This window comes from Helianthus annuus, chromosome 4, assembly GCF_002127325.2.
Source record: "Helianthus annuus cultivar XRQ/B chromosome 4, HanXRQr2.0-SUNRISE, whole genome shotgun sequence".
Classification (NCBI taxonomy): Eukaryota; Viridiplantae; Streptophyta; class Magnoliopsida; order Asterales; family Asteraceae; genus Helianthus; species Helianthus annuus.
Genome location: NC_035436.2, coordinates 130,448,735 through 130,459,527, shown reverse-complemented (window position 1 = coordinate 130,459,527; position 10,793 = coordinate 130,448,735). Strand labels below are relative to the sequence as shown.

The following is a 10,793-nucleotide window of genomic DNA, read 5'->3' as shown; positions in this document are numbered from 1 at the left end:
GGTGTGACAAGGTCGAGCAAGAGGCGGTTATGAGTGCTTGTCAACTAGCGGTGTGATATATGGCGCATTGTAGCCGTCCCAAATGTGAAATTAAACAAGGGATTATATTGAACGAGACCGATGTGCTGTAAACGATCGGTTGATAAAACCTTATTTCGTTGAAGCGCCAACATATCCGAACCCAGAAGTGTTTAGGCGTCGTTTCCGGATGAGTAAGCGGTGGTTTCTACGCATCGTTGAGGACCTTGAAAGCAACTTTGATTTATTTAAACAAAAAGCGGATGCGAAAGGGCAACTTGGATGCGTTAACGGTTGATTTGGTACAACACGCATGGTCGGTTCGGTATATCCCACCTAAGGGTGAAGAAGAAATGGAGGGCGAGGAAGACGAAGATGATGAGAATGACTAAAGTGAAGACGAAAATTAATGTATTTTATTTTTTTATTATTTTTTTTATTAGTTTTAGTAATTCTTTTTAACTTTGTTGGTGTATACGTCTGTCGACTACGTCTTGTATCAAGTCTTGCATTGTTCATAGCACGAAGTTCGAGAAAATTGACAAGAATGTAATTCTGCTTTAAAGAACTAATTCCGCTTGAATTGGACATCTTGTAATTCCGCAAGGAATTAGCATATAATTCCGTTTGAGTGTACTAATTCCGCGTGTAGTTGTATTTCCGTGTGAAGTTGTAATTCCGTTTGAGCATGTTCAAGCGGAATTAGAGTGTCTATAAATAGCTGTCATTTCGTTTCATTTGTAACGGAATCAGGTGTAATGTTTTCCGACGGCGAAGCTCTGTCGAAGTGTCTACAGACGTGTAACTGATCCAATACAATAGAAAGACAATTATAAGTGAATATCTTCCTGAATTACTCAATATGTCTGTTTCCGCCTTTCATATTGAGTAGAACGCCTCTGAACGACTCATTTCGGGTCCGTACACGATCCTACAAGTGGTATCAGAGCTCAGGAGGAGGAGTTCTGCCAATTTCAGCTTGATTTCATCTCATTTTCTTACTTCTACACCTTCTTTTCTAAATTGAACAACTTTTCACGGTCAAAATGATCTGAATTTCTCACATCATAAGCGAAATAGTATATTAACATATCCTAGAGAAAATTGGACTTTAATTCGATCTAAGACTAATAAAAATTGTAATTCCGTTTGAAAAGTTGGAGCGAAATGATGACATCAGCATAATTCCGGTTGAAATTGTACCCTAATTCCGCATGGAATTACAGATTGTTGTTAATTTCGTTTGAAATTCAAGCTAATTCCGCATGGAATTAGTGATTTCGCTCCAAAAGCATAATTTCGTTTGAACTGGTGTTTAATTCCACACAGAATTAAATTCCGTTTGGTGATTCCGTTTGAAACTTTTAATTTCGTTTGAAAGTTTGTGTGCAGGTTAATCTCGCTTGAAGTATAATCTCATTTGAAGTAATTTCGTTTGAAGGATCTTAATTTCGCTTGAAATTGTCTGGTTTGAGAAACTTGTTACCAAATCATGAGTGAAGAATTTTACACCGCATTTGCCACATCCCCGACTACTCCGGCTACAATTGCTCAAAACATGAACTTGGAAAATGAGACTGGAACTATGCAAAAACCCCCGAAGCTAATGAGCATTGAGGAGTATTACGGTTAGAAAGATCGGTTTGAAAACTGGGTTCAAGCTAATCATTTGAGATCTCGGGAGTGTATTTTGAAAAAGTATGTACTACCACGTACTGAACTGCGAGTTGAAAAAACAATCTCTGAATTCAATGACAAAGAACAAGACATGTACAAAGCTGAAAAGATGATGATTAGTCTACTTCAGCAAGCTATTAAAGAAGACATTTTTGTATTGCTTCAACATGACAAAACTTCAAAATCAATTTGGGATGCTCTTAAAATCTAATTTGAGGGAAGTGAGAAGATGATTAAGAGTAAAAAGGCACTACTTAAGAAAGAATTTGATCTTTTCACAAGTTTTCCAGGGGAAGATACAAAGAAGTTGATTGAAAGATATTGCCACTTAGTGCGTTCTATGTCATTGTTAATCATAACCAAAGAACGAGAGGAATGGGTTGACAAATTAGTTGATGCTTTACCTCAGAAAGAGTGGGGTACATTTTTGATGATCTTAAAGAACACCGGAGAATATGATGATTTGACGATTTCTCAGTTCATCGAAAAGATTGAAGGACAAGATCTTGAACAGCAAAAGATTGCAAGGATGAATAATCCTAGTAGTCAACAAGATGCGAAAATGTATTACAAAGGCAGTGTTCAAAAGGTTGAAATGAGTCCAAAAATCCAAACTGCTTTTAGTGCTGGAAACTCGTCTGAAAATGTTGATCAAAGTTCAAACAACAGCAGTGGATTTTCTTCATATCCGAGTGTTAATCCAAAGAGTTCAACTTCAAGTTTTCATTCTCAAAGTTCAAAAAGTGGAAATGGTTGTGTGATACAGTGCAACATTGCATTAAATCTTCCGAGTGGTCAAAGTTTTTCTGAAGAAGTTGCAAAAGATCACATGGCGTTACTTGCAACTGTGCTACAATCCTATGAAGGTTTGGTTGCAGGGAGGATCGGCAATTCTATGCTGACAAAAGAGGATTACGATCAGATAGACGCTGAAGAGATGGAACTCATGGACATCAAATGGTGTCTAGCCAGTGTCTTGAGAAGAGCTGAAAAGTTCAAAATGATTACAGGAAGAAATGATTTTCTGGATGCACATGTTTCTACTTTGGGTTTTGATAAATCTAAAGTTACTTGTTTTCGATGCAGGGAGAAAGGTCATTTCAAGAGAGAATGCAAAAATCAGGAAGCTAGTGGAACAAAGAATCCATTTGGAAAAGATGATTACTATCGGAAAGCAATATATCAGCAGGTTGCTCACCAACCGCATCAACAAAAGGAACCACAAACTGCTCATGCTAGAATGATTGAGGATGCAAATAAGAGAGCTTATTATGGTATCATTGATCAAGATGATGAAAAAGTGGCAGAAGGCTTTAGCTGGGATAAATACATTCCACCTGATTCAAAAGTTGCAGCTCTCATTGCACAATTTGTTCAAGAACCTGATTTGATGATAGAATGGATGAAAGTATTTGCTAATAATGAGTCGAGCCAAGAAGAAGAGTCTGATTCATTAGATGAAAGTTCAGAAAGAACAATAATTTTTAATCAAACATCATCTGATTCTGGTTCTTCAGATGATAGTTCTGAAAAGACAATAGATTTCGATCAATCACCAACTGATGACAGTGGTGATGATGAGGAAGAAAGTCATATTAATGTTGCAAAAACTCATACATCTCCTGAAAGTTTTCAATTTTATTTTGCAGATCGCTTGGAGAAGCTGAAGGAGAGACGAGCAGCAAAAGAACAAAAGAAAATGAAGTGTGAAAGTGTTGTTAAAAAAGAAGAGACTATTCAAAATGAAGAAATTAAAGTTGATAAAAGGATGGTTGAATCTAAAAAAAGTGATTGAAGTTGAGAAAGTTGTTGAAGTCGAAAAGATTGTTGAAACAGAAAAAATTGTAGAAGTCATCAAGCCTTGCTTAAAGTGTTTAGAATCTTGCAAGGAATGTGCAGCAAAAGATGAAAAGTTGGCTGAGTTTGAGAATATGAAAGAACAATTACTGTTCAATCTCAATTATGTGAAAGAGTCATATGATGTGCTAAATAGAACAGTAACTGGTCTTCAAAAGACAAATTCTGAAAGAGAAGATGCATTGACCATGTTGAATGCTGTGATGATGTCGAAGCAAAAAGCAATAAATTATTACATTGAGGAATGTGCCAAGCTAAAACAAGTGTTGGAGACTGAGAAAATTGAAAAAGAAAGAATTAGAAGACTGTTGCAAAGTTATTCTAGTTCTGATTATTTGATTGATCGAATTTATCCAACTGTTGCAGGTTTTGAAGCATTTCAAGATGATGAGAAGCCAAAGAAGAAGGATACTGGTAAGAAACAGAGTGTTAGTTATAACAAGTGTCCGCCTACGATTTGGGAAGGGTATTCGCCTAGAAAACCAAATGAGGAACAAGTAAAAAAGGCAGTTAATATAAAGCTAAAGTCCGACATAACTGATGATTTACCAGAAAACATTGATGTCACTTATACATCTTCTGATACTGATCATGAGTCCGAGTTAATAAAAAGGGTGGTCGATCAGGTGTTGGATAAAGATGAGGATTCTGAGACAAAGTCCGAGTCTGGAAGTTCGAGTTCTTGGTCAACAGTCCAAAACCATCGGTTAAATGGGTTTATAGTAAAGAATATTTGCTATCAAAATCTAATTTGAATGAGGAAACATTTGAAGTTGCATACAATTTAAATGATTCTGACAAATTATATTCTAATAAAGAATTTCCAATAAGAAGTGTTCAAGTTGAAAAGATCAAAAAGGTTTTCAAATTAATAGAAATCAATTTTTCTGAAATAAAAGATGTAAATTTTACTGCAAAACCAAAAAAAATACACTTCAAGAGTTCGATAACGATTAAACAAAAGAAAAAGGTTACAGTTCTGGTTCTGGTCTTCAAAAGAAACCAAACCATAACGGTAATTTCAAAAACAAAGGTCTTGAAGATTTCCTTGCAAAGAAGCAAGAGGTTATGAAGAGTGGAGCTAATCAGAAGAAGGAAACAAGAACCTGTTATCATTGTCAAGAAGTTGGTCACATAGCATGGAACTGTCCTAAAGTTACCAACATCAAACATGATGTTGTTTCTAAACTCAAAGAAAAGGTTGTTGAGAAAAATGAAACACCAACTGCAAAATTTAAAATTTTTGAAAATTCAACATATGAAGTTGGTGAGTGTTCAAAGACACATTTTTATAAAAAGAGAGCTAAGAATGACAACCAAATGTGGGTTGTTAAGAAGTTTCATGAAGATGATAAAAAGTGTGATGTGAAATCTGGGGATGAATCTAACTTCACAAAGTTAGACGAGCCACAGGTTGAGGATAAAGAAGACAATTCAGTGCCTCCAGTGGATGATGTTAATTTTCAACAATTGAAGGCTGAGAATTTTAAATCAAAAGTCGGGAGGGTTGAGATCTCGAATCAATTCTATTCTGAGAAGAAAGAATTTGATGTAGAGAAAGTGTTTAATGGAAATGTGAAAAAGATTTTTGAAAAAATGGTCGAGGGAAAGGTCAAAGGGGTAAATGACTTTTATGAAACAAAGAAAGCAACCTTTTACCCAAGTGAAGTTGAGGAGGAAACATCCAAGTTTGGTCAAGCTTGGATGGCAGTTTTTCACAAGTGAAACCCTGACTTGCCGGAGCTCCCAAGTTTGTAATCGTGGAGCAGGAATCGGCATCATTCTTGATAAAATTGATTTTGAGAAAGAATTTTAATTTGTTAATTTTTCACAGGTTGTGGAATTGCCGGAACTCCCAGGTTGGTAAGTGAGGAGCAGGTATCGACATCTTTCTTGAGAAATTCACATTTGTGAAATTTTTTCCTACATGTGGTATTTTCTTGATATTGCTATATCTTATCCTTACAAGTGGTTGACAAGAGATTTGAGTTTGCATGAAGTTAATCAAGGTCATTAAGTTGAACATGATTTAACTTTCATTCAAATGATTAGAGAACAATATGATGTACCCCTAACCTACAAATGGTTTATAAAATCAACAAACTTATTTTCCGGAATAATCCTTTTGATTAAAACAAACTTAAGTATTTTGAAATCATAATGAGAAAATAGTTTGTTGTCAGGAGGAGTTCTGATTGTTTATGCCAAGTGGATAGAGATTTGATGCCTGATACATCAGTTTGTCATTGTCTTATATAGTTTGTTTTCAAATTTCTTTAAATGTTTTTGAATTTTAGGGGAGTAAGAAATTTCAGAAAATCCAAAAACATTAGAAAATTTGAAAAATCCAAAAACATGATAAACGAGTTTTGTTGAAAAATTCAAAACGAGTTTTGTTGAAAAAAGAGGAAATGATAATACATTAGTGGATTATCATAACACGCTAAAGAATTGAAAAGTTAAAATGTGATAAACAAACTCACTATGGATGTGCCAGTAGGTTTTTGCACATTCAGTAAACTGTTTTCGAGATATAAATCTAAATTTCAAATTTGCTTATCTCGTGGGGAACATTTCTTGGACATATGAGTAACCCCCGAAATCTTGTTTGAAAGGTCCCTCTTTCTGAGATACTAGGTCTTTATACTCAGTGATATCTGGGGTATTATCCCGGGACTTCTGATTTTGCGGAAGCAATGGCCTAGTCCTCGTATAATACTTTGCAAATTGCTTGAAATATAGCTCGCCCTCAGTACAAAAAACGATGAAACATTGAAAAATGCTAATCATGTGCTGTTGAAGAAAAGATTCTCTAAAGGGAACACACCAAAAGACGAGCCGTCATCTCTTTGCTGAACGGAAGTTCTGACCTGAGCTCTCACGGTTTCGCATTTAATCCTTTACAGATATCATCTAGGTATATTCACCTGTAAGACTGAATATTGGGATCTGGATACGGGAGTATATTCAAGTGATGGGACACGCGAATAAGTTTAAGTCTATTAAAACATTAATCTCGTATCACGAAACAGTTGAACTTTGTGTGAAAATTTAAGTGGACCAGTATACTGACAATCTAGGTGAATTGTTTAGAACTTAAAATGTCTAAAGCTTAACGGTGTTGATGATGTGTCTCATAAACTGATATTATCCTCTTACACGAACTCACAAAAAGATTGTCTGTAAGTATTTCTTTAATGCTTTCCATTGAAATCAAAATCCAAAAAGATTTTAGCGTGTTTTAGCATAAAATTTTGAAAAATCCAAAAAGATTTTCGACAAATGATGTTGAATAGTTGATTTTCAAAATTCCAAGTGCTAAACATGATGATCATTTTGTGAAGGAGAGTTTGTGTTCTTAATTGATAAAATTTTGAATGTTGTCTATAAGTGGTTCATCATAAATTTTCATTGATAAAACTTTCTGGATAAATTTGTAGGAAAATCTGGATATTTATAAATTTGTAAAATGTTAAATTTTGAGAAATTTATTGTGTGGTAGAGGATGTGCAGGATACTCTGGATTCTGAGTCTGAGCCAGATCACAATCCTGATCCTGTGAAAGCCAGGCTGCGATCCCAGCAAATTGAAAGGGGGAGTCTGAATTATTCGAGGGGAGTATGTTGGTGCTGATGAAAAGAGAAGAGCAGGCAGACTGATAAAGACTGAAGACGTTGAAGACTCGACACGTAAGACTCGTCAACATCCGTGGGGGAGTCTGTTGGTGCATACGTCTGTCGACTTCATATCGAGTCTTGCATTGTTCATAGCACGAAGTTCGAGAAAATTGACAAGAATGTAATTCCGCTTTCAAGAACTAATTCCGCTTGAATTGGACATCTTGTAATTCCGCACGGAATTAGCATATAATTCCGTTTGAGTGTACTAATTCCGCGTGTAGTTGTATTTCCGTGTGAAGTTGTAATTCCGTTTGAGCATGTTCAAGCGGAATTAGAGTGTCTATAAATAGCTGTCATTTCGTTTCATTTGTAACGGAATCAGGTGTGGTGTTTTCTGACGGCGAAGCTCTGTTGAAGTGTCTACAGACGTGTAACTGATCCAATATCAATAGAAAGACAATTATAAGTGAATATCATGCTGCATTACTCAATATGTCTGTTTCCGCCTTTCATATTGAGTAGAACGCCTCTGAACGACTCGTTTCGGGTCCGTACACGATCCTACAAACTTTACCCCATTTTTATTTCTTTTACTTTTAATGTTGTTATTTTTTTTATTTAATGAAGTATTATTAGTTTTTAATTTAAAAATTAAAAAAAATCAATAATTGTGTAATGATTGGTTGGGCATTAGTGGGCATTATCCCACTACGCCTCTTTTGTAAAAACGCCCAATAATGCCCCCTTGCTGACTGGACTGCCACATGTCGACAAATGCCCAAGGGTGGAGGCATTATTCACTAAACGACTACGCATAGTCTTACAACAGAAAACATACAACAGTCCTTTCTACGAGCATTAATAACAAAGAGAATGCTAATTAACCTTGAAGTCACTCCATAACGTCCAGTCCAGTTGCAATGATTCCGCCCGAGGGCTGACCCAGTGATATCATAGAGCCTTTATATCGCCAATTATCTTTAAAATGTCGTGTTTCCTGCTGTTGAAAATCGTGTCGTTCCTTACCTTCCATAATGCCCAACACACGGTTGCGAACACCGTGTAGATCGCCTTTTTTTCTCCTACCCGTTAACTGAATCATGATTTATTCCAAAAGCAAGAGTTCTTAGAAAGCACACTGACATCTCTATGCTGAATTTCATTATTTCTATGTCGTGTTTAGTTCAACTTACGACAATCATATAGTGTATTCTTGTAAATGTCTTAGGGCATATGATTAAATCTATATAACTCAATTCTATATTGCAACCTAAGATGAAATGTGTTCCGGATATTAATTTTATGTTATAAGATGTGGATTGTGTTAAAAGAAAGCGTCATATCACTAAAAAGGAGTATTAGCGATGGTGTTAAGGAAAAAACAAAAGCCATTCTAAGTCTATGTAATTGCCAGTTTTGTTTTATTTAATTATTAGCTAAATCAGAATGTCATAGTTAAAAGATTGGTTTGTTAAAGCGCATCGTCTTCATTATAGTAACATGGTAGAGTGTTATGCACTTTTAATTAAACCACAACATGTAGCCTAAGATGCGATGGGTTTTGATACATGAACTCAGGAAGAGTCGATTTTGGGTTGCCACAAAAATGGCAATAGAGACCTATCGCCACGAAAAATAGTTTTAATGTTCAAAACACTTTTAAGGCTGTAGAGTGTGGTATAAAGCCCCTAGGGGCTTTATCACGCCATGTCAGATTCACCTAGGCGCCACGTCATATGGGGGGGGGAGGGGCTTTAAAGCTCCTCCATTTAACTTGCATGCAATGGTTTAAAGCTCCTATCATCATTACCTAATTATTTTTTATTTAAATTTAAACATTATTTAATTTTGATATATTAATTTAAAACTCATAATTTAAATAAAAAAATACAATGTCATAATTTAAATAAAAAAAATACAATGTCATAATTTAAATAAAAATTACAATGTCACTAAAAAAATCACTCATCGTCTCCGTCATATCCTCCTTGTTCACGATAAAACCATAGGTGCTCGGTCAGATCAGCTCGAAGGTTATGGTGTGTGTCCCTGTCACGTATCCTCGCTCGAATAACTTCTTTTTGAGCGTATGTGAGTAGTGGGTTCATCGGTTGGTTACCTTCATCATAACTTTCTCCACAAAACGCTCTGCCCGAGTCCTCCAATATCACGTTATGCAAGATGATGCACGAATACATGATGTTTTTCATTTTACTCTTTTCAAGTATCCGCGACAGTTGGGCAGTGACAGATCATCTCTTTTTTAATACACCGAAAGCCCGCTCGACATTTTTTCGTGCTGACTCTTGTTTCTTTTTTAAATACAATATTTTCTCGTCATCTGGATACGAAAAACTTTTCACAAACGTCACCCACTCTGGATAAATACCGTCGACAAGATAGTACCCATACTTATACTCCACGTCGTTTGCATAGAATAAAGTATCTGGTGCAACACCATACTTATACTCCACATCGTCGAAAAGATTCGAAGATTGTAAAACTGTGATGTCATTGTTCACACCGGCCATGCCAAAGTACGCATGCCAAATCCATAAATCTTGAGACGCAACCGCTTGTATCGTTAGGGTAGGACCCTCATGGTCACCACGATGGTGTTGCCCTTTCCAAGCGGTTGGACATGTCACCCACTCCCAGTGCGTGCAATCAAGACTACCCAACATCCCAGGAAACTCGTGTATCCGCTGATGGGCCTCGTATAAAAGTGGAACGCGGGGAAACTGGTTGGTGTTTTATCCATGACACGAATATTTTCTTTAACTTTGGCCAAGCCGATCAGTAGTATGTTATGGTACCATAGGACTGGCAATCTCATTACCAAATTTGTCGGGGTTTGTGGGGAAGTTTGGGGAACAACAGAAACTGTATTTTTAATAGACCCTTTGGTGGTTTGTTAGTCGAGACGAGTCAACACAAGCTTGAATGTATTCACCAAAATGACCACACTTGTTTACACAAATTAAAACACGGACGATTGGTTTATACAAAACAAGGACGATTGGTTTATACATAACACGGGCGAATGGCTTAAACATAACACGGACGAATGGTTTATACATAATACAGACGATTGGTTTATACAAAACAAGGAGAAATGGTTTTAGATAAGCCACGAACGGTTTTCAATTAAAGATATATAAACCATACAAAGTTTTCTTTTAAATCGATTTCTTATACGGTTTTACAAAAGAAACACTTTTGTCGAGATTCATGGCTACAAGGTTTTATTATTCATACCAACTTTTATAGTTGGTTAATCATATTGCAATACCAAACATTTTTAATACAAGTTTAGATACAAGGTATTTTCACTCATCGATTTTCGTAATCGAACAAGGTATTGCAATATCAAATACAAAGCCATGAATTTGACTCACAAAACCTATGTTACTCACAGCATTCATTGTTGACCATCTTTTTCACATATGTTTCAGGTGCTAATGTATGACGATTATGAAAGCATGCTACACGTAGGATGGACTCGGGCCTTAGTTTACTTTAAAATTTAAAGACGATTGTTTGTATTTTGTTTGTGTTTTCCAAAGACAATGTAATTTAAATTAACAATGAAACAAAACCTTGAATACCATGTGTTTGAAA

The 10,793-nt window shown here is 35.9% G+C and overlaps 1 protein-coding gene across 1 annotated transcript; it reads right to left on the bottom strand.

The window, feature by feature from the left end:
* Window positions 1-9,424: 9,424 nt before the first annotated feature.
* On the bottom strand, window positions 9,425-9,856 carry LOC110933507. The gene has a single exon (XM_022176726.1). The coding sequence runs from the start codon at window positions 9,854-9,856 to the stop codon at window positions 9,425-9,427; it is 432 nt and encodes a 143-aa protein (XP_022032418.1).
* Window positions 9,857-10,793: the final 937 nt, after the last annotated feature.